Source organism: Aulonocara stuartgranti (assembly GCF_965226115.1).
Source record: "Aulonocara stuartgranti genome assembly, chromosome: 19".
NCBI classification, from domain to species: domain Eukaryota; kingdom Metazoa; phylum Chordata; class Actinopteri; order Cichliformes; family Cichlidae; genus Aulonocara; species Aulonocara stuartgranti.
This window is the reverse complement of record NC_138955.1, coordinates 33,458,742-33,483,240: the sequence shown is the minus strand read 5'-3', so window position 1 is coordinate 33,483,240 and position 24,499 is coordinate 33,458,742. Positions and strand designations below refer to the sequence as shown.

Sequence of the window (24,499 nt, the reverse complement as noted above, 5' to 3'; positions counted from 1 at the left end):
GATTGTCTCACTTTTAGATCGTATCTTGACTTATTGCGTAGGGCAGCTTTCTCGCTATGTTCCACAGCAAGTATGTAACTTTCCTGCAGGCTTTCTCTGAGCTTCTTCACATATTCACTGTGAGTTACACTGTCCTGCCTGCTCACATTAAGTGCAAAAGCCACATCATTTGGAAGGTTTGGCTGTCTCCCAAACATGAGCTGATAGGGTGAATACCCAGTTGTGTCATTTTTTGTGCAATTGTAGGCGTGAGCCAATGGCTGCACATGATCACGCCATTTTAGTTTGTCCTCTTCTTGGAGTGTTCCAAGCATCCCTAGCAGTGTACAGTTAAACCGTTCTACTGGATTAGTCCATCTTTCAAATCCCATGTGACCTACTGCATCATGAAGACTTTTAAGAGCTACTTCCCAGTACCCCTTCGGGAGCACTAGTTGAAAAAGAGTCTGGCCTTGGCTCACTCGCTTCCGTACATATACATATATATATATATATGTATAGACATTGTCTATTATGGACAACTGATCCTGTACTCTTAACATGAGTTGGACTTCCCTTTCCTCCTTTTGCCTAAGACGATAGGAAAGGCGTTTTCCTGTATGGACAAGGTCTATGACTCTGCTTATTATAGGGTCACGCCTTTGTTCTGCAGCCCAATCTTGTTGGGAGAGGAAGGAGTGCTAGTACCAGTCAGCACGTCGGCTTGAACAAACTTGTCAGGTATCGCACTTGCATCCACTGCCAAACACTCCACCGCAGAAGCTAGGTGGTGGTTTAGCCTTTTGGTGTCAGGAGATGTGGTGCTTCTCGCATACAGCTTTTAGAGCATCCATTGGAAATGTTGCACTGTTTCCCTCTGTAAACTTTGCAATTAATTGCTTTACTCTCTCGTCCTCAGCAGTTGTACTGTCATCAGTTTCAACAGAAACATGCAGCCGTCTTGATAATCCATCCGCATCCTGATTTCTTTTACCGGCTCTGTACTATATGTTGAAATTGATATTCGACAAAGCAGCAAGCCATCGGTGTCCAGTTGTGTCAAGTTTAGCAAACGTTAACAGGTAGGTTATTGGGTTATTGTCAGTCATGATGGTAAAGTCAGCTCCATACAAATAATCAGCAAACTTGTCTGTAATTGCTTCAGTGCAAGAAATTCAATTTTGTGAGTGGGATACCTTCTTTCACAGTTTGACAGGCCTCTGCTGGCATAGGCGATGACTCTTAACCGATCTTCTTCTTCCTGGTATAGGGCTGCACCAAGTCCATGTGAACTAGTATCGCTATGTAAATCATAGGGTTTCCTGGGGTCAGCAAACCCAGGCACTGGTGCAGATGTCAACTTATCAAAGAGGGCCTTGAAAACTTCCTCACATAAGGGAGTCCATTTCTCCTTAAAAGGACGGTTCAGGACGCTGTTTGATGGTGATTTGTGGTGTTTCAGCTTCCTGGCAGGGACATAACCAGCTGTCAAATCATTCAATGGCCTTGTAATTTTGGAATAATCTTTGACAAACCTGCGATAATACAGTAGCCGGTGAAGCCTAAAAATGACTTCAGTTCTGACAGGTTTGTGGGTCTGGGCCATGGTGTCAGTGCAGAGATTTTATCAGGATCTGTCTCCACTCCCTGTTCTGAGACCATGTGTCCTAAATGGAGAAGCTCTTCTTCATGTTCCTTCAAAGTATTGGAAAACACTATAAGATCATCAAGAAAGACCAGTACTTCCTTGAGGTTGACTTTGCAGGCTGAACTGGCTTTGGGGCTTGACTAGAAGAGTGGATCCGGGCCCTGCACAGATATTTCTGACACGTCCATTTTAGGCTACAGTTACAGTTACAACTTTCTCCTTCCCTGTGAAACTTTGGGAAACTGATGTCAACTTCAGTATACCCAAGATAAGGGACAATTTGGCCTGCAGCACCTTCAACTTCTAACAGATCATTTAATGGCAAAAGAGGATGAGAAGGTAAGTGGGTCAACTGAAATGATGTCGAAATCGTGGTAACCTGAGACCCTGAGTCAATGAGGCAACTATGTGATAGTTCCCCAATCTTAACCTCTGCAAGAGACCTTGATCCGACTAGTCCATTTGGAAGGTGACTTGAAATGGATTCAACATGTTGTTTACTTTGACATCTCTGTTCTGAATTGGGACTCTTGTGAATGTTCTTGGTTCCCATATGTCCCATTAGTGGAACCTGCTCCAGTTTAAAGCTTGACCCTGCTGCTGGGCTTTCCATTCTTCCTGTCTGGCTTTTAGTTCTTTGTACTTTTGATCAACCACAGCCTTGTTTATAGCATTTTCGCAGTTCCTGGCTATATGGCCATCTTCACCGCACCTAAAACAGAACCAAGCCTTAGGCTCAGCTCTCACTGGGGTTTGTGGTGGAACTTGGTGTACCAGAATGTCAACTACAGGTGCAGGTGGCTCTTGTGTTTTTTCCATTGCTATAACGTCACTTTCTTTGCTTTTGAGATGCTTTTGTCGTCAGTTGCAGCTGCAGTTCCACAAACTGCTTCTTTAGACTCTCAGTTTCAGAGATATAGGCCTGCAATACACTTGCACTTGTGTCAGTGTAGTATGGGAAATCAGGGACAGAATGCATATGCACAATAGGTTTTGTCTTAGTAGGTATTAAATCCAGTTCTTTTTATTCTTCAACGGCCAAGAAAGACACGGCTCAAAGTGGTCAAACTCAAAAGATCTTTAATTTTACATTTTCTGGAAAATGGAGACTTAGCACACCCAGCAACGACAGCTCAAGTCTCAGGCAGAAAACAGAAGCCTGATTATTTATATTCTTCCTCTAGACGTCACACACACTTTAAGCTTCGATCAAACACTCTACTTAGTTTCTGCCTGCAGCTCCTCATATTCTGCAAAAACATGCAGTTTCCTGTCAGCCTGTGACCTAGTCAAGTCTGGGCCTCTCGTAAAACAATCTACTCAGCAAATAAGCATTAAGATTGTATATTTAAATCCCAACATAGGCCCAAAATGTCATTGCATCTGGTCAAGTTTAGCATCTGGTGGAGGGGGTTCCCACACGGCCTGAGAGTGAGCATAACCATTTAGATTGGCTATGTGTAGTGACAGAGTCATTTATGATTACATGTTTAACTACTATACGCTGTATCTCTGGTGAGTTAGTTACTTCATCTGTCACCACTGGAAGTTTGGTTGGAGTGGTCTTTAGTTTAACAACTCTACAAGTCTGAGATTTAGCTGAATGGGTGACTCGCTGGGATGTAAGGTGCCGTCTGTGGTGGTACTTTAGTTTTGCTGTCTCTATCAAGGGTGTAGTACTGTGGTCAGAAAAACTGTCAATATCATTTTCATCGCTTGAGTCAGTCAAAACAAGGTCTGGCTTTGGAGTATGATGCAGTGCTGGCGCTTCAATGCGACTAGCCTGCCATTTTACATTCTTGTTGGTCACATTTTCAATCTCAAGGGGAAATTCTGACAGTTTCCCCACAGTCTGGTTGTGCATTCGGGACCCTTAGAATCCTTGTTACCACCCCATACTTCTCCAAGGAAGCAATAATATCAGCATCAGAATCTAGACTAGTAACTCCAGTAATACCGATGGACCGTTTAAGATCCATCTGTCCATCTGTGTTTTAATCACTCCTGGCTGGCTCGCCAGGAAAAGGTACTATGTAACACACAATACTTTACGACTACAGAATGTAGAGAAAGTTAGGATCTTGGGCTCATGTTCTCTAGGAATCGACTAAGAAGCTAATGACACACAGCTAAAAGAACAGTCAACATTTATTTAAACAAAACCATAAACAGTCATTCAACAGTTCCAATAGTCCATATTTGTCAGTCTGTCAGTTCAGTTTCAGTTTCAGAGTTCAGAGTTCTTTTCAGTCTTTTCAGTTCAGGTGTGTGAAGTGTGTGTGTAGTGTTAATGTTAGTGGTACTACCCGGGTAGTGTATTGTTTTGAGATCTCATAAGCTTATCTGTCAAGAAGTAATGCAGTTGTCACTTCTAAGTAGGCTGGAAACCTTCCTGCATCGCAGCTGGGGATCCTGAATCCTGGTTCGCAGCAGGTGGATTTACTGGCCTCGCTCTCACAATTTTAGACTCCGACAAAAAGACTCCTTGTTCGGCCTGTGAGTTTAGGTGGACGGCCTTGTCTTGGTAGGTTTACGGTTGTGCCATACTCCTTCCATTTCTGAATGATGGCTTGAACAGAGCTCCGTGGGATGTTCAAGGCTTGGGAAATCTTTTTGTAGCCTAAGCCTGCTTTAAATTTCTCAATAACTTTATCCCTGACCTGTCTGGTGTGTTCTTTGGACTTCATGGTGTTGTTGCTCCCAATATTCTCTTAGACAACATCTGGAGCCGTCACAGAGCAGCTGTATTTGTACTGACATTAGATTACACACAGGTGCTCTCTGTTTAGTCATTAGCACTCATCAGGCAACGTCTATGGACAACTGACTGCACTCAGACCAAAGGGGGCTGAATAATTACGCACACCCCACTTTGCAGTTATTTATTTGTAAAACATGTTTGGAATCATGTCTGATTTTCGTTCCACTTCTCACGTGTGCACCACTTTGTGTTGGTCTTTCACCTTCATCCATCACGCCATCATCATCATTCCAATAAAACTGATTCATGTTTGTGGCTGTGATGTGACAAGATGTGGGAAAGTTCAAGGGGGCCGAATACTTTTGCAAACCACTGTAAGTAAAGGTTTAATTACAGTCACCATAAAGTCATGTAGCAGGTAGCCCATTAACAGAGACAGATCACAATCTTCTGGGAATGGGATCTAATGGAGATGTTGAATGTCCCAAGCCAAAAAGCAGCAGTGACAAAAAGGACACAAAGGTCTGTCCAAAAAACACCTTCATAGTCTCCAAGAGTTTTTCTGTGGACTGATGAGAGAAAAGTAGAACTTTTGGACGGTTTGTATCCCATTACATCTGACAGAAAACTAACACGCTATTACATAAAAGGGCCAGCTTTCTCCTTTTCCCAGCTGTAGTCCCTACATTTCAAGCCCCAGCTCTCACCCCACATTCCTGACTTTTCTTCTCACCTCCATATGCCTTCCCCCTTCTTCCATTTTTGTATCTGTTTTCTTTTTCAAGTCATTGTTTCCTGACAGTGACAGTCTGGCATAGTGTCAGGCACTCCTTTTCCCTAAACTACACTATGGAAACAAACCATTTTATCCGATGCAGAATAAAACTCTGTAGTGTGTCAATCATGGTGCTCTCATTCAGTCAGTGAGCACTCCTCACACTGCGTTGCTGCTTTTTTATTTGTTCAGGGTGGGCATCGCCTGTCTCTGCAACACATGTTAGCAACGGTTTGGTCCCTGTCGAACAGTTCAATGAAATGATTAACAGTCAGAGTCAGTTTCACACACTGGTGATGGCAGCTACATTGTAGCCACAGCCACCCTGGGGCGCACTGACAGAGGCGAGGCTGCCGGACACTGGTGCCACCGGGCCCTCTGACCACCACCAGTAGACAAACACGGGTGAAGTGTCTTGCCCAAGGACACAACGAACGAGACTGTCCAAGCCGGGGCTCGAACCGGCAACCTTCCGATTACAAGATGAACTGCCAACTCTTGAGCCACGATCGCCCCCATGAAACACAGAGACACTAAACAGACGCACACCCAGAGCAAAGAGATGATTTCATGGTTCTGAAATTTCAGTTTGTTTAAGTCTGGAAAGAACTGAAGTGGGATAGAAAAAGAGATTTCCACTTGCAATGGAACAGATGTTTTCTAACAAGTGAATACAACTTCAGACACCAATATAAAACATACACTGAAACCTTTTTAATATCATTTACAGTCACCAGTTATCCTTATTTTCTCTCACATCCTCCTGAAAACCAGCCTATTGGTTTATGTCCTCTGTAATGGAAATTTGCTTTTGGTCTATTTGAGCTATCCTACTAAGTCCTGATGTATTAAATAGAGGACATCATGGGCTTTCCATTGATATGTCACATGATGGGTGGCTCTTTTAGCTCCAAATATGAAGGAAATCACAAAAAAGTTAAATGGGAAGATTATTTTTTACTTGGTTCTCAGGAGAACATACACCAGTCAAATCTTTTAGAACAGCACAATTTTTCCAGGTTTTTACTGCAGTTCAAGTTGTTACAGTCCAATGAACAGCTTGAAATGGTAGAAAGGAAAGTAGTAAACTGCCAGAAATTACAAAAACAAGGTAGGATTACCCAAAATGGAAAAATAATGTGCATTTATTATTGAATGATAGAAAAAGGCCTTTTTCAGGGAACACAGCATGGGTTAACAGTTTAAAGCTGTTCTGCAGCAATGGAGGTTGATCAAGCCTTGGAAGCTGGTGCTACTAATTCCTACAGGTGTTCCAACCTTTCTGGATTACTTACAGCCCCGTCTGTCTGCATAAAGCAGTGTTGGACACACTGTGGTACCCTCGTCAGCATCAGCTGAACAGTACTGTACTGCAGAAAGCAGTGTGTTGGTACAGAAAAGGTGATTAACAATGGAAGAGAGACGGACCATCATAACACTTATAAATGTCGGTGTGTCCTAGAGAGAAATTACAAAGAAAGTCAAAGTGTCAGTGAGTCCAGTTTCCTTCAGCATCCAAAGGCTGAGAAACCATCTGTGACAGGAAGAGGTCTGCAGAGACACCAGTGAATCAGAGGACAAGTTTCTGAGAGTTAACAGCTGTGTGATGGCGGCTCACAGGACAACAGCTTCAAGCAGCTTAACAGTGCTCGTAGTAAGAAAGTCTTTTTCAGCTGTGAAGAGAAGACTTCAAGCTGCAGGTTTGACAGGATGAGTTGCAGCGAGAAAGCCAGACGTCAGAATAAGACAAAGAGGCTCGTCTGGGCCATGAAACACCGGCACTGGACTACTGAAGACTGGAAAAAGGTATTATGGACTGATGGATCAAATGTGAAATCAGCACGGGGCAGCACGGTGGCACGGTGATTAGCACTGTTGCCGCACAGCAAGAAGGTCCAGAGTTCAATTCCACCATCAGGCCGGAGTCTTTCTGTGTGGAGTTTGCATGTTCTCCTCGTGTGTGTGTGTCTGCATGGGTTCCCTCCGGGTACTCCGGCTTCCTCCCACCGTCCAAACACATGCAGCTTGTGGGGATAGGTTAATTGGATAATCCAAATTGCCACTAGGTGTGAATGTGCGAGTGAATGTGAGTGTGAATGGTTGTCTGTCCCTGTATGTTAGCCCTGCGACAGACTGGCGACCTGTCCAGGGTGTACCCCGCCTCTCGCCCTATGACAGCTGGGATAGGCTCCAGCACCCCCGCGACCCTGAAAAGGATAAGCGGATGCGAATGGATGGATCAAATGTGAAATCCTTGGATCTTTGTACGCCGGAAACGTGTTTACCTGAGGAACAACCACGGAGAAGGGTGGAGATGTTGTAGAGTGTCAGAGTACCTGGGTCGTTGACCCAGTGATTTCAGTTTAGTTTGCCACATTAATGTTCTCACTTCCTGTTTTCCCGCGTCAGCTTGTCTCCTATGTCATTAGTCAGATTATGCTCAGCCCTGTACTCACCTGTTTCCAATCATTGTCATCATTCAACCTGTGCATTTAATTCCAGTTCTTTGTCGTGTCATTGATGCGATGTTGTCTTGCCGTCATTCCTGTGCCTTCATCTCATGTTCGGTTTGTCCACTTTTTATAATAAACACGGCTTTCAGTTTGTCACTCCTCAACCAGTCCTGCGTTTGAGTCCTCTTTGCCCTCGCTCCACACCACGACTCCTGACAGAGTCAGAGAAGCCTCGCTGCTACTGCAAAAAGCAGTGAATGCAATGAGCAACAGCAGCATAGGAGGAAGCCAGAAAAGGCTCATGTTTGCATCTCTGACTGATGTGATGTCCACATATGTTGATGCCAGGTCCTAAATGTGCTGAAGCTGGTGACCCCAACACACTGTGTAAACTGATCAAGAAAGCCGGTGACTGACTGGTGACCTGTTCAGGAGGTCACTGAATCAGCTGTTATCCATTACTGATAAATCTGACCCACCCAACAGTTCAGCAGCAGAAGAATTCAGCCCCTCTGCAACAATTACACATTTGAATAATACTAATAATAATTATGAATTCAGATTACGACCAAATATGGGCTAAATGAAGTGTAGAAAACCAAACTAAATACATGAATGAAATCTGTACATCTGTGTGTGTCTGTGTGTGTGTGTCTGTGTGTGTGTGTGTGTGTGTGTGTGTGTGTGTGTGTGTGTGTGTGAGTGCGTCTATGTGGTATGGATTGACATTTGACCTGCGCTGTACCTGGGCTCCGGGGACATTTCGACTTTTTGCTGTGTATTCATGTGTCCCCCTAAAACATGACTTGTAAATGCATTTTTAAGTGTCTAAATAATAATTTTTTCTACTTCTTATGAGGTCATTATTTATCTTTTGACCTGTATTTGCTTAAACTGTAGTGTAAATTCATTTATTAAACTATAATTAAAAGATTTTCTGATTTTCTTAAAAGTCCACCTATACCCCCTCACCTGATTTTTGTGTATTCCAGTGTATTGCACAGCGACGTTTCGAGTTAGAGTGGATGTGTGTAGGTACTGCAATTTAATACACATTTTCAATACACACGGCCGGAAGTCATTGTGATTGGTAGGCTATATATATAGGCGGTACCTACAGGAAACGGCGCCACAACTTTCGCGCGCGTGCCCTTTAACAAGTGTATGTCGACGGCAATACGAAGACGGATTAAAAACACAAAGGTAAGCCTTTTTTAATGTAAAATGCACCATGACTTTAATACTATATGAAATTATAGGTGCACAGGCCTATATTAAACTGGTTTAATTTATGCTTTATGGACTGTTAGTGAGTCTTTGAAGAAGTAAAACGGCCCCAGCGTTTGTCATTGAGTAAATAAAATAGGGCTGACGACTAACCGCGTCAACGCGATAAAGCGGGCTAACCCGTGTTAGGATTTACTCGGTGTTAAAGCATTATTGTGGCTTAAACGTGTTAATGCCGACATCGCGACTAACGCGATTAACAATTAAACCAGCGCAGTCTGAGTCAAAATCCCTGATGTCGCTGTTAGCTAATTTCGGGCAGTTTGTCCAATGTCTGTCCATTCTGCTGACAGCCCTAAAATAAAAGCAAGGGTATAAGTGTATTTAGTCGTGTATTTATTTATATGCCTGAAGAAAAAACTTCTTACAGTTTTGATGCCTAAGCTTTCTCAGTACTTGTATCACTCTCTGCAGTCGCCATTACAGAAATGTCACATGTCGCCATTTTGAGTACTAGGCCTTTAACATTTTAAAAGAAGGCATAAATTAGCACTATGAATAAGTCAGCTGTGTTTATGCTGTAAACTACACTACTGCTAGTTCTGCTACTACTGATGATGATGACAATGATGACGATAATCGTAATACTTTATATGCTTTGGTAATACAGCCAATCAAAACGTACAGGAGAACATGCGAAGGAGACGCATTCCTCCACGGGAGGATGCAGTCTGTCATGTTTCTGCTGGAAGGGACAAACTGGGACTTGATATCCACTACATAAATGCCTTCAAAGGTAAGTTGGTCTTTAGTTTGGATTAGATTTGGAGTTTGTCACTTTGTCTTTTGTCACTCACTTGGTATGCCTCTGCAATTCAGGTCGGGGCATTTTCACGACTGTTCCATTCCAAAAAGGAGACTTTCTTTTGGAATACAGAGGTAAACTCATAACAAAAGAAGAATGTGAGCGGAGACACAGAGTTTATCATGACAGCCTGAAGGTGTTCATGTTTGAATTCAAGTTTGATGGAAAACTCTGGTGGTGCGTATTATATCAGTGTAGTTTGATTAAGATTAAATTACACATTGCTTTTGATTTATGAAAAAAAAGCTTCCTAACTAGTTAAGCTAATACTTTTTTGCCTAACCCCACAGTGTGGATGCATCTCAAGAAGATGGGTCATTAGGCAGACTTGTCAACGACAACCACATCAGTCCAAGTGCTAAGATGAAAATATTAAATATCAATGGAAAGCCCCATCTATGCTTATTTGCAAGCAGAGACATAAGTCCAGGTGAAGAAATAGACTATAATTATGGTGACTCGGATTGGCTCTGGAGATGCAAGGTATTTCTACAATTGTACTTTTTGGAACTGATAAATTGCATACCCTAAGCCATTTTTACATTTGTACCTACTCAAATTGGCTTAACGTGACTTACGGCATCTAGTTTTTCACTGAAATTGAGTATCACCTACTGTGCCTGGGGTAACTATAGCAATGCAGCCGAGCATCCAGTGATATAAATGCCACAGCAAGCATGGACGTCAAGGTGACAAAATGCCTGCTGCTCAGTCTATACTTTAGTGTTCAATTCAGGGATCACGCTGTTAATTTTGGTCGCTATTTCAAACATTTCAGAGTTTCAAAAATGATGGCTTGGATTTTCACGAAGGAGGCGCACTCATAACTTATCGAGTGACACCATTGACCAGCCACCTGGTGGCATTCAGTCTATGTCAAATTTTCTGATCACTTTGGATCACTTGGAACCTTGGTGCAGTAGTTACTGAAAAACTACATGGTACTATAACCTACTGGAAAAACAGGCAATTGTGATGGCTGCCACATCAAAGCCCTCTAAAAGCACTAAAAAAATATCAGCAGGTATGCAGAAATAAAAAATGGCTTTCGGTTTCTAAATTTTAACAGTGATTGATGTTTAATGTGATTCTACACAGCAAAATCTCCAGTGTTAAATTAACACTGGAGAGTGTCTATAAGGGTCCACACCTCTGAGTGTTAAATACAACACTGTTGAGTGTTAAATTAACACTTTTGACAGTGTTATATGTTTAAAAGTAACCTAGTCAGTTTTGAAGATTAACAATGGCTAACACTGAGCAGTGCTGATTTTCTAACACTGGAAAATAACTCAAAATGTTAGAAATATTCCAGTGTTAGAAAATCAGCACTGCTCAGTGTTAGTCTTTGTTAATCTTCAAAACTGACTAGGTTACTTTTAAACATATAACACTGTCAAAAGTGTTAATTCAACACTCAACAGTGTTGTGTGGACCCATATAGACACTCTCTAGTGTTAATTTAACACTGGAGATTTTGCTGTGTAGCCTCTTTAGTTAGATTCATTTTAAATTTTGTCCCTCGAAGATAAATGGGCCCTAGTGACAGTTCGTTGCTGCTACAGGTGATTGTTTTACTCCTTTAGCAATGGCTTAAAAAATAAAGAAATCACACTGACTATTTGTCTCTTAATCATAGGGCCTTAAATTCTCTATACATGACAGTGAATATTTTAAAGACAATAGCTTGAAACTTATCTTTCTCATACAGTTTATTTAATGTTTCAAAATCCTCTTCAAAAATGCACTGTATATTCATTTTCTATCTGTTACACACGAAGACGGAGACCAGCCAGATTCAGAAGACTGTGAGCTGCCTAAAGCCGCAACCAAACAGCTTTCCAAACAATGATCTGGACCTGAAACATCCAGAGCCTGAAAGGGTAAATATAATCCAGTGTACCACTTAATGAACTAATAATTTAATCTATCATCATTCTTTATGGATGCTGTGTGTGTGTGTGTTTGGCAGTCACCTGGGTGTGATGTGATTTACATGGACCGTGGCTTGTAGGTCCTTTTCATTGTTTCAAAGTGCAAGTCTGGATAAGTCTGTGTGTGTGTGTGTGTTAACCACCCAAATGTGACTTAGGAGGACCACACTGTTATTGGGAGACTCCGTCAAAGTTTGCTTCATGGTGACATCACTCTGGTTTTAGGAGGGGTCTTCTCGTATGTCTTGACAGTTTGACCTACAGCATGCAGAACTGACTGCATGTGCTTTGTTTCTATGTTGAAATTTTTTGAAACTCAGGCTTGAACATTAAGATAGATAGTACTATACAACTTCTTAACTTGTTTTAGGCACTTTTTACTGCTTTAGTGCATGGGCTCTCTCTGGCTGTGTACTCTGGCTTCTTCCCACAGTCCAAAGATGTAGCTTATGGGGTTAGGTTAACTGGTGATTCAAAACTGCCCTTTGGTGTGAATGCAAATGCTTGTCCTTCCATGTTAGACTGGTGATCTGTCCAGGTTGTACTGCCCTATGGTAGCTGGTATAGGCCCCAAAACTGCTACCCCACAATCCTGATAAGGATAAGTGGAAGAGGATGGATGATTGCAAAGGAATCAGTTGTTAATTATTGTAGCCAGTATTTTTTTCAGAAGAAAACATTTCTTGAGTGGAAAGCCCCCCCCCCCCCCCCCCCCCCCCACACACACACACACACACACACACACACACACACATGCAAATTAAAAACAGAAGCACAGGCCTGCCCAGTACAGTTGCAAGAAGAGCACTTGGTCTAATCTTTGTGCCATCTTTTCTTTGTTGCAGGATCTTGATGAAGAAATGCCTCAGCAAGGCTCAGAAGCCATGCATTCTTTTGAAGAGGTAACATTGACCTAGGACAGATTTTAATGAATGTTTCTCATGCACGATGTGTACCTTACGCTATTTGCCGATAGTGAAATGGTTTATTCATCCTCTTGAGTGATGCATTTTTAGTAACTGTCAGATTACTGTTCTTTTGTCTTCATTCTCTATCTGTTACACACGAAGACTGAGACCAGCCAGATTCAGAAGACTGTGAGCTGCCTAAAGCCGCAACCAAACAGCTTTCCAAACAATGATCTGGACCTGAAACATCCAGAGCCTGAAAGGGTAAATATAATCCAGTGTACCACTTAATGAACTAATAATTTAATCTATCATCATTCTTTATGGATGCTGTGTGTGTGTGTGTTTGGCTGTCACCTGGGTGTGATGTGATTTACATGGACCGTGGCTTGTAGGTCCTTTTCATTGTTTCAAAGTGCAAGTCTGGATAACATCTGAGTGTGTGTGTGTGTGTTAACCACCCAAATGTGACTTAGGAGGACCACACTGTTATTGGGGGACTCCGTCAAAGTTTGCTTCATGGTGACATCACTCTGGTTTTAGGAGGGGTCTTCTCGTATGTCTTGACAGTTTGACCTACAGCATGCAGAACTGACTGCATGTGCTTTGTTTCTATGTTGAAATTTTTTGAAACTCAGGCTTGAACATTAAGATAGATAGTACTATACAACTTCTTAACTTGTTTTAGGCACTTTTTACTGCTTTAGTGCATGGGCTCTCTCTGGCTGTGTACTCTGGCTTCTTCCCACAGTCCAAAGATGTAGCTTATGGGGTTAGGTTAACTGGTGATTCAAAACTGCCCTTTGGTGTGAATGCAAATGCTTGTCCTTCCATGTTAGACTGGTGATCTGTCCAGGTTGTACTGCCCTATGGTAGCTGGTATAGGCCCCAAAACTGCTACCCCACAATCCTGATAAGGATAAGTGGAAGAGGATGGATGATTGCAAAGGAATCAGTTGTTAATTATTGTAGCCAGTATTTTTTTCAGAAGAAAACATTTCTTGAGTGGAAAGCCCCCCCCCCCCCCCCTCCCCCCCCACACACACACACACACACACATGCAAATTAAAGACAGAAGCACAGGACTGCCCAGTACAGTTGCAAGAAGAGCACTTGGTCTAATCTTTGTGCCATCTTTTCTTTGTTGCAGGATCTTGATGAAGAAATGCCTCAGCAAGGCTCAGAAGCCATGCATTCTTCTTCAGTGCAAGATTTTGAAGAGGTAACATTGACCTAGGACAGATTTTAATGAATGTTTCTCATGCACGATGTGTACCTTACGCTATTTGCCGATAGTGAAATGGTTTATTCATCCTCTTGAGTGATGCATTTTTAGTAACTGTCAGATTACTGTTCTTTTGTCTTCATTCTCTATCTGTTACACACGAAGACTGAGACCAGCCAGATTCAGAAGACTGTGAGCTGCCTAAAGCCGCAACCAAACAGCTTTCCAAACAATGATCTGGACCTGAAACATCCAGAGCCTGAAAGGGTAAATATAATCCAGTGTACCACTTAATGAACTAATAATTTAATCTATCATCATTCTTTATGGATGCTGTGTGTGTGTTTGGCAGTCACCTGGGTGTGATGTGATTTACATGGACGAAGTTTATTAGTTGATATCTGCAACTGAATTGAAAACACCTCACCTTTCCAACTGTCCAAAACAAATAAATGTTGCAATATTTTGCTAACAGTGTCACAATCATCGTCTGGTGTGCACAACAATATCATCTTTGGACAAGTGCATTCAGTGTGTGGGACTGGTTTCCTCCCTCAAGTGGCTTGGCTATAAGTGCAAAGGTGAGACATTTAGTGAATAGGTACATTATATAGTAAAAAGCATTAATGGAGTTCAACAAGTTAAGACTAGCTGAAATGAACACTGCTCCCTTTTTAATTAATGGGTGGTCACGTCTAATTAAAGAAATGTAGTATTACCTCATTGGTGCAGGACCTTGTAAAAATGGTATACTTGGGATTGTCCTCAATTCCCCATTCCATAACATAAACTGCTCAAAATAATAAAGGGAACACTTAAACAATGCGATGTTACTCCAAGTCAGTCACACTTCTGTTATATCAAACTGTTCACTTAGGAAGTAACACTGACAACCAGTTTCACATGCTGTTTTGCAAATAGAGTAGACAACAAGTGGAAATTATAGTCAATTCACCATAATAAAGGACTGGTTCTGCAGGTGGTGACCACAGACCACTTCTCAGCACTTATTCTTTCTGGCTGATGTTATGGTCACTTTTGAATGCTGGCGGTGATTTCATTTTAGTGGTAGCATGAGACAGTCTACAACCCACACAAGTGGCTCAGGTAGTGCAGCTCATCTAGCGTAGCACATCAATGTGAGCTGTGGCAAGAAGGTTTGCTGTGTCTGTTAGTGTAGTGTCCAGAGCATGGAGGTGCTACCTGGATGTGGAGTAGGCCATAGGAGGGCAACAACCCAGCAGCAGGCCTTAAATAGTAAAACTATGTACTATAATTTCCAGTATTTGCTCTGTTTTTTGTCATATCTCGTTGTTAATGTGAGGTTTTTGGGGGGGTTGTATGTGTTTGGTTTTTTTGGTTTTTTTCCCCCACAATTTCTCAGATGAAATTGCATTAAGTGATGCTGAAACAAAGGACAGTGAGAGTGAATCAGATGATGATGACACATCACTCACAATGTCGGCGTGTGGCACCAGTGAGCCTGTACATGCAGTAGCTGATTCCACAAACACAGCGCAGCCCCAAGACACTGTAGATTGTGGTAAGTTACCACTAGCTTGGTTTCTGTGGATAAAATGTTTGTTACAAATATTAAAACTTAATCAAATTGTGTAATCAGCAGATGAAGGACTACTCACAATGCCTGCAGCAAGTGAGACTGCTGCTCCCTCTGAAGGTAAGGGGTGCAGTTGGTTCTCGAAGCTTATTATTGTTTCATCACTTTGCAACATATGGCAAACTGCAGAGTGGTGGCAAAAAGTCACTTGGATGAGTGACAAAATGTTTCTCCCACTGAAAACGCTACGTCCAGATTAACAGAATCAACGTTTTGGGATTTACTTACCTGGATGATTGAGCATGCATCAAGAGACTTTTATTCAACTTTTTATTCAGTCTTTTATTCACAGCGGAACACTAAATGTTGTCTCATTTTAGAAATTTGATAAATTTTCAAACAGAATTTTAGCTCGTTTTGATATTGATGGTAGCAACACATTTCAGAAGTTAGTACAGGGTAGCATCCATTCTTTTAACAAGCAAATGTTTTTTGTTTTTTTTGTTTGGTTTTTTGTTTGTTTTAACTACTACTACTTTATATATCTTCCAGAGAAAAATGCTGCTCAATCCCACAATTCCCGAAGAGCTCCCAAAAACATGTGGTCCAAGGCTGAGGTTGCTGCAGTGATGAGGCATTTGAAAGACCACATAAACGAAGGGAAACTAGCCACCAAAAATGAATGCAGTCATTGCAAATTGGTAGAAGATCCGGTGTTGGCAGGAAGAACAGTTCAAAACATAAGAGATTTTGTAAGAAACAGAGGATTAACTGCAAAAAGGCAGAAAAAAATGAACTAAAATAACTGTTTAGAGAGCTGTGGTTTTACATCTTGGTCAGATTGCCAATTGTTGTTAACACTGATGTTCTGTTTAAAGAAAAAAAAGTTCTTGTTAAATACAGAAGTAGTTTGTATTTCATAATTTTTACATTTAATTTATTTAGGGTTTTTTTTGACGGGTTATATTTAAAATAAAAAATTATAAATGCATATTTTCTCCCCTTAATATTTACCTTTAAACTATTAAAATTCATTTTAAATGTTTTTAATTTTTCTGTTTTCTATATTTTTATATTTCTGTGGGAAGCGTGGGCATTTTTGTCCATAGATTTCTTTTTTTATTTATGGTTAAAATTAATGTTCAGATCCAAGAACACTAATAAAATGATGTTCCAGTAATCCTGTGTCCTGTCAGATGTGTATTCATGGTAATGATGAGCTATTTAAATATTACATCATTGTCCCTTTAAAGACCCAATATTGCTTTTTTTGGACCTCATAAAACACATTGTTGTCAAGTGGACAATGTCTCCAGAAAACACAATAGAGTCTGGTTGGTGTGTATCAGTGTATCTAGACTTCTATAGGGAGTGTATGAGGTCTGAAGTGACCCAAATTTTTTTCAGATTTTTTCGAACACTTTAACCTCGCTCCCTTGGCTCTAAGTCCTTTCAAAAGGGTAGTCCACTTAAACCACCACCGGGCGGATTGACGTAGTATAGTCCCGCCATACCACATAGACCCGTATGTGTGTGTGTGTGTGTGTGTGTGTGTCTGCGTGTGTGTGTGTGTGTGTGTGTGTGTCTGCGTGTGTGTGTCTGCGTGTGTGTGTGTGTGTGTTTCTGTGTGTGTGTGTGTGTGTCTGCGTGTGTGTGTGTGTTTCTGTGTGTGTGTGTGTCTGTGTGTGTGTGTCTGTGTGTGTCTGCGTGTGTGTGTGTGTGTGTGTCTGTGTGTGTCTGTGTGTGTCTGCGTGTGTGTGTGTGTCTGTGTGTGTGTGTGTCTGCGTGTGTGTGTGTGTGTGTCTGTGTGTGTGTGTGTGTGTGTCTGTGTGTGTGTGTGTGTGTCTGCGTGTGTCTGTGTGTGTGTGTGTGTGTCTGTGTGTGTGTGTCTGCGTGTGTGTGTGTGTGTCTGTGTGTGTGTCTGCGTGTGTCTGCGTGTGTGTGTGTGTGTGTCTGCGTGTGTGTCTGTGTGTGTGTGTCTGCGTGTGTGTCTGTGTGTGTCTGCGTGTGTGTCTGTGTGTGTGTGTGTGTCTGTGTGTGTGTGTGTGTGTGCGTGTGTGTGTCTGTGTGTGTGTGTGTGTGCGTGTGTGTCTGTGTGTGTGTGTGTCTGTGTGTGTGTGTGTCTGCGTGTGTGTCTGTGTGTGTGTGTGTGTCTGCGTGTGTGTGTGTGTGTGTGTACCCTGCTTGGAGCCGGTGCGGTCAGAGCTTGGTCCCGTGTTTGGCGTATATTTGGTGTCTCGTGTGGCGGCACTGTGGCGTGTCCAGTCGAACACGTCATTTTTGTCCTGAGAGAACAAACACAATGCCTCATCCTCGAAACCACACTGGAACTCCCCTGAACACACAAACCACACACACAAATACAACCTTGATAAATACACGCTCGACCTACAGAAAAATCTAAATCAAATTCAAGAGTTATTTGTTTCATTGTCCATGAAAATCAGTTAATAACTTGTGAATATTAAATATTCCAAGTCTGGATTCATGAAGTGTGATGTGATTGGCTGTTTCCCTGTCAGCTGTTGGGTTGTTCCACTCCCACCTGATCAGCTCAGAATAAGCTGATTTGTTAATAATAATAACTTTTGCATATTTAATGAAACCAGCAATTCTATTAGAATAGAATAGAATAGAATAGAATAATCCTTTAATTGTCCCACAAGGGGAAATTTGGTTGAAACAGCAGCCAGAAAGACAGATACACAAACAAACAGTACACAGAACACAGAGCAGAAACATTAAGGACAATGGTTACTATAAACAGAGAGTAATGTACAGTTATTAAATTAAATAAAAATAGCTACAGATAAGAGGCAGAGCAGGTTGTAGAGTGAATCGGTTAATTAACTTATTGCAGTTACAGTGCAGATGTAAACATCTGTTTGTTGGGAGCAGTTCTGATTGTGCAGTCTGACAGCTGCAGGGAGGAAGGACCTGCAGAAACGCTCCTTCATGCATCGAGGATGCAGCAGTCTGTCACTGCAGCAGCTCTGCAGTTCAGCAACAAAATGACTAAGTTACAGACGCTGGCAATAGATGGAGTAGGTAAAGTATTAGAGCTACAGCACAGCAGGCTCAGTTGTACGTTAAATGTAAATGTCACAACGTGAAGCCAAACTCTGAGTAGTCAGTACCATGGTACAAATGCGTTTCACAGTTTCTACACTGTGCTCGCTCACTTTGGAGCATTTGGTGATGCCATGGAGACTTTTCAATCCTTAGAGCATGTGGAGCTTAGAGTTAACACTCGACCAAAACACCATGGAGCTGTGTTTCTCACAGCATATGCACCACAAACTGCCAGAGGCTTGTTAGATGGAACTGGAGGAGTCATTGAATTCCTTGCAGCCAAAGCGAACTGGCTCCAAACCAGTGTTTATTTTCAGTCGTAGTTTTCATCAGCTACCTTTATTTTCGATAACTAAACTAACGCACGAGGACAAAAAACCGTGATGAAATGTTTTGACGCTTTACCGACGAACAGAACAAGATGAAAAAGTTCCCGAGAGATGAGATTCAATCAGAATTATTTAAGTTGTGCAGAGAGGCAGGGCGAGTTTGGAAGTGATCCAATCAGGAGTAATCTCCTCGTGCAGCAAGGGTAGACGCGCACGTTTGATCTGTCACCAACAAACAGGATAGGAAGGTCCTATGCAAAATGTCAGCGCATGGAAGGAAGCGAAAAGTAGACATACGGACACCCGTCACATTTCAAGGAAAATAAGACGCTATATAAACTTTTACCTGTAAAAATATGACCAACTTTTAGTCACAGGAAGCAACTAACTAACAAACAACAATAACCAAAATGCTAAAATAACAGAAGAGCGCTGGAATAACCACGATGTGATCGACCAATGATATTATATGACTTAAAATGTTCAAACTTCCACCTGGACTCTGAGCACCGCTGGCCAGGTCACGTTTCATAGAAGTTATGATATTAGAATAAATAAATATCAGCTGATTGTAAGCAGCTCAGGTGGGACGCACCTGAAAAGCTTTTCCTGTACTTCCTGCAGGAGCCTACACTCTTTGTATATGGCTAATCCACCTTTAGCTATGTTCCCAGTATAGAAGGCCATTTGGACTGTTTTAAACCCAAGTGCAGCCCAGTGTGTGACTGTGTGTCAGTGTGGGCAGATACTTACTGAGATGTGGGTTAACAGGAGCTGTGAAGGGACAAAAAAGAAGAGGTCAGTCAGAACAGTCCAAAAACACTCAGTGTGAGCAGAACCGTTATGATCCAGGACAGTAACTGTGACACAAACGTGAGAACGGTGTCGTTTCAAACCAAGCTGGACTGCAAACAGCTTTTTAGATCATGACGAAATACAAGACAAAAAACAGGAAGTGACCTTTCAGTGTAAACCTGTTTGATAGCGAGCCCCTCTGTCCTGGACACATTTCATCATGCTAAAGTTATGATATAAGAATAGATTGGATTGTGCGGACCTCGGTGACACTCCCAGGCTGCTTACCCTACAACCCAACCCTGATTCTAACCTATAAAACCCTTGAACACTCAAGCAGCTGTTCGAAAGTGGAAGTAGCCTCGACACACTGAGGTGTGCGCTTGTCCTGTGCTTTGTTACACTGTGGCAGTCTCAATAATATTACCACAGCACTTCAGTGTCTGACCAAATGTAAACCATGCTGGAAATGCTGTTCTTATCCAAACCGTGGGACATCAGGAAATGCTGATCTGACAAGAACCCTGAACCATGGCCAAGGTGTTGTGTTGGGAGGAAATTCATTTACAAACTAATGAAGGATTAGAAAACCTAAATCTACTAAATCACACGCAGTGGAAACAGCTTTTATTACCTAATTGCAGGGTTCAGGGTATCCATTCTTCTCTTAAATCCAGCTTTGACAGATGTCACATGGTGACATGCAGAGCATCATGTGACCCAGCTGAACGTCAGTCTGCAGGCATAAGTATCCTTGGGCAAGATACTGAAACCTGAGCTGCTCTCTGCGGTGTCTGTAGCTCAGGAGGTAGAGAAGGAAGGTTGGTAGTTTGATTCCTGGCCAGTGTTCCCTCTAAGCTGTGCGCGTGCGCAATTGTGCACTGCTGGCACAGAAAATCTGCGTCGTGCACAAAAGAACATCTAACCTAACCTTTTGCAGTGTTAGTCAGTGACTGGCTGCTCCCGTGTGGGATCAGAACGATGCCGCCTTATCCCACAGTCCAGCCAATCACGCGATTCACATTCGTATATAAGCAGCTGATCAACGTGGCTGACAGGCTCTGACAGCGTCCTTATGTGCGACACCGGTGTTTTAGCAAAGCGGCTGATGTGGAGTGAAGCCACGTTAATGACAACGTGTACAACCATTGGAGATGTGAGCAGGACAGACGGAACAACTGACGGACAAAGTGTGGACTTTATAGCAGTTTTTAAATTGTGTTGATGAGACACGTAAAACCAGAGTTACGATAAAATATCTGCAATGTTTGTTTTTCTTCCTGAATACTGTCGTTGTTTATATTTACTGCAGGAAGAAAGCCAATGTTATTTTTGACGGTGCCAAACGTTTGGTGGACATCGTGGACATACAGCGCTGCACTGCAGAGTCACACTGCTAGCATCGATGCAGCGATCAGGACGCAGGACACAATGTGACGTAAAAATAAGCATGCAAACTTGCACTAAAAACTCTGCGAAACAGCGAGGTGAAAGGTGAACCGCGTTATAGCGAGGGACCGCTGTAATCTTGAAGGTAAGTCACAACATACCCTTCGTAAATACTAATGTATAGAAACCGTTACCAGCAATCATTCATTTTGTGTGGCTTTTTTCACGGTTTGTTAACATGCTGTGTAGGTGTGTACCTGACTAGCTGATATCGACATAATGGGGAAACATCTGGTTTGACTGTTCTTCACCTGTAGTTTGAATGCTGAACATTTGCCTGTTTAAATCATGAGACCAGTCACTATACAGAGATGTGCTTCTGAATGTGGACGATGTGTCTTCTGCTGCAGTGATGCAGTTCTGCTTGTGTTGAGTGATGTAAACAGCTGATCGATCTAAACTCTTTAAACGTCAAAATTGATCATTAGATTTTTTATGACACGACAGCGGTGAGTGTTCCCAACTTCTGCTCTTTGTAACTTAACGCCATCTTTACGTTTTCCAGTTTTGGACATGATTGTGGAGGATATATCTTCGCAGTAGCGATTGACCGCAAAGTAAAGCTACCGGAAATGCACAACCCCACATCCGGTCTCAAACCAGGAAGTTAGCATTGTCTCGTGCACAGGGTCTATTGTCCAGTCTACATGCATAAGTGTCCTTGGGCAAGATAAGCAAGTTGCTCTCTGATGTGTTCATGTGTGCATGTTAGATACAAAGCATTTAGGTGGAGGAAAAAGGGCATGTTGCACAAACATGGGGCGATCGTGGCTCAAGAGTCGGGTGCTCGTCTTGTAATCGGAAGGTTGCCGGTTCGAGCCCCGGCTCGGACAGTCTCGGTCGTTGTGTCTTTGGGCGAGACACTTCACCTCCCGCCTACTGGTGTTGGCCAGAGGAGCCGATGGCGCGATATCTCAGCCTGGCTTCTGTCAGTCTGCCCCAGGGCAGCTGTGGCTACAACTATAGTTTGCCTTCACCAGTGTGTGAGAGTGAATGAATAGTGGCATTGTATAAATACAATCCATCATTATTATTATTACAAAGTGCAGTTACCATCATGGTTGTGTTTGTGGCACAGAGGTAAAATCGTGATCTGGAGGTGGCAGGATGTTCGCTGACAGTCAAAAGTCCTCATCAGGCAGCAGACTAGGTCATGTTTACGTGTGCATCAGCGTCTCCTGCTGTGAGCAGGTTGTTTCTCTGTCAGCCTGATTTTACTCCACTCGTGTTTCTGTGTTGACTTTGACTCCTGTCTGCACTTTCCACCAGGATTCCTGTCACACTTCAACTGTTTGCATTTTTAGCTGAAGTGTTAACTTTCCAGCTAAAAGTCTTGTTATCTTAAGTCATTCGACACAGATATAAATTATTATTCAACATTTGAGGCATTTAAGCGGCCCTGTGAAGCCCTCCTCTGTGAGACCGGCCTTCTCATATCAGCTCATGCTTCCTGACATCACTTTACAGGCTGTTTCATCAGTGGCTTAAAACAGAACCAGAGAGAAGGCCAGAGTCGAACAATATCACTGATTAAATACATGTCGGTGTACAGACAAACAGGAAGTGAAAAGAGATGAGTGAAAAAAAACTCATCGGGTGATGGAAAGCCCACCAGCGTCTTCGTTAGACGCTGAAACACCACGGCCAGCTTCATGGAGATCTGAAGCACGGATGTATGGCAGGGAGGAGAAGGAAAAGTCCTGTATGACTTAACTGCCTCCATGGCTGCAGCGCATGAAGAGCTACATCTCAGACTCTACAGGCCTCAGTTAGCATGTTAAATGTTGAAGTTCATGACAGTAAAATTCAAAACCCCTTAGCAAGTACAGTTTGCTTGGAAGGCTTCTTTGTTTCTCTAAGAAGAAGATGGCAGCACTGCTTTGGTTTGCCAAGCTGCATCTGAACACACCGTAAGACTTCTGTCATGTCCTGTGGCCATAATGTACATCACCGTATCTGGCAAAAACCAAACACAGCATGTCCCCACAACATCAGGCATGGTGGTGCCACTGGCACCCAGCATGCATCGAGTTGATTGTTGGGTTTTTTCTCTGTTTGCTTTGTATTTTAGGGTTTTACCTTCAATATAAAGCACATGTAACGTTTTGCTGAATTTAGATCATACAGCAGGACGATGATCATGCAGCAAATCTACTAAAGAATACCTGGAAAAAAGAGGTTTGTTACAGACCTCAACCCAGCCTGAAACACTGTCGCGAGCCTTAAGAGAGCTGTGCATGAACGTGAACCTCAGTGATCTGAAGCAGCGTTGCAAACAGCTGTGCGTGTAAATTCCTCCAGAAAGATTTGCGAGGCAGTGTTTGTGTTCCTGCTCTTGTTCGGGGATTGAACGATAGAAAACGAGGCAGCCTACCGCTGTATGTGATGATGCGCTCAGTGGAGTCTCCTTCCCCGTAGCGGGTGATGGGTGTCAGGCGGACCAGGTAGGATTCAGGTTTGATGAGTTCAGTTAAGTTGTAGGTCAAGAGCTCCCCCTTCTGGATGGTTCCCTCCATGGGAATCTCCTGCTCCCACCAGCGAGACTGACCCATCTGAAACAAAACGCGGGATTTTCCAACTCATCCAAATAACACATTCATTTCGATTAACTCGACAGATCAGCCTAAACTCAGCACAGCGTGCCAAATGTTCATTTGGTTTTTTTAATGGGCAACAACAACAGGAACATTCTGCGTGTTAGCCTGAAGCAGCTACTGTGGCTAACTTTACCGTAACACGTGACTGCATGTCGACAAGCAGCAGCTATGCAGAAACTCTAAGCTGAGGCAGAATGAGAAATTGTGGAAGCGTTATTGCCATATTTGTTTCCATGATGCACTAGAGCAGCTGTAACTGAGCACATATTCCACTAAGGCCAGTTTCCTATCACCCAATTTAAATCACATTATGCAGATCTTCACCACAATGCAATGAGATCTTCAGGTTCTCCTTAATCCATGCCTGTCTATGGTGCATGACCAACACCTCATTGTTGCAGGACGTTACAGGAGCTACAATGTTGCAAAGAACAAAACATGTGCTGCAGAAATGTAACATGTATCAGAAGGTCATAGGTCATTTCTGTTCTTCAGTCTGCTTGATATAACACGATTACTAACATGGACTCTTTAATGGCTCATAAACAGGTGACTGATCTGTCACTCTATGGTGCCTCCCACACCACCATCGTGCCTCATTATGTGCAGTCAGTACAGTACAACGAATAAATTAAATATTAATTCTGAATTCTGCTTTGGTGTGATTTTCTGTATGGGAATACTTGAGGCACAAGTGTTTAAATTGTTGTGTCTTGATTTGTGTCATCTCTCAGTTTCCTTCCCCCAAATTAAACATTTTGATATTTCTTCCCCGACTTTGTTTGCCTCCTCATAACTTTTTTCTCCCCATCAGCACTTCCTCCTTTTCTCTGTTTCTCAGCAGCTCTGCAGAATGAAAAGACGAGCCAGTTGCCATGGGAACACATCTTCCTCCTGCTCCTTATTTTATGATGCCAGGCTGCTGCTGCAGGGACCTCAGGTAGAGTTTCAGGAATCTGTGCTGCAGGAACATTTTCCACACGT

The 24,499-nt window shown here is 42.6% G+C and overlaps 2 protein-coding genes and 2 long non-coding RNA genes across 8 annotated transcripts in view; 3 read left to right on the top strand and 1 right to left on the bottom strand.

Moving 5' to 3' along the window:
• Window positions 1-24,499, bottom strand: part of LOC309695220 (MAM domain-containing glycosylphosphatidylinositol anchor protein 2-like) — a 161,485-nt gene that overhangs the window by 25,613 nt on the left and 111,373 nt on the right. For 4 of the 5 annotated variants that reach the window (XM_082515733.1, XM_082515730.1, XM_082515731.1 and 1 more), the window contains 3 exons: window positions 23,293-23,470; window positions 19,428-19,448; window positions 17,453-17,608 (listed from right to left, as the gene is read on the bottom strand). In XM_082515733.1, the coding sequence (XP_082371859.1) occupies window positions 17,453-17,608; window positions 19,428-19,448; window positions 23,293-23,470 (355 nt within the window). Of the gene's footprint in view, window positions 1-2,407; window positions 7,798-17,452; window positions 17,609-19,427; window positions 19,449-23,292; window positions 23,471-24,499 lie in introns of those variants that run through there. The other variant, XM_082515734.1, reaches the window with a different exon arrangement.
• On the top strand, window positions 7,854-12,499 carry LOC309696229 (histone-lysine N-methyltransferase set-1-like; the record flags this gene model as incomplete). Its single annotated transcript, XM_082517381.1, has 6 exons — window positions 7,854-8,759; window positions 9,454-9,579; window positions 9,663-9,825; window positions 9,939-10,131; window positions 11,430-11,531; window positions 12,428-12,499. Exons 2-6 carry the CDS (start codon window positions 9,477-9,479, stop codon window positions 12,497-12,499), a joined length of 633 nt encoding a protein of 210 aa, XP_082373507.1. The 5' UTR covers window positions 7,854-8,759; window positions 9,454-9,476.
• On the top strand, window positions 12,675-13,935 carry LOC309695274. Its single transcript, XR_014273105.1, has 3 exons — window positions 12,675-12,754; window positions 13,641-13,712; window positions 13,881-13,935. It is a non-coding gene; the product is annotated as an uncharacterized lncRNA (long non-coding RNA).
• Window positions 14,065-17,444, top strand: LOC309695263. The gene is made up of 4 exons (XR_014273089.1): window positions 14,065-14,296; window positions 15,100-15,258; window positions 15,337-15,393; window positions 15,826-17,444. It is a non-coding gene; the product is annotated as an uncharacterized lncRNA (long non-coding RNA).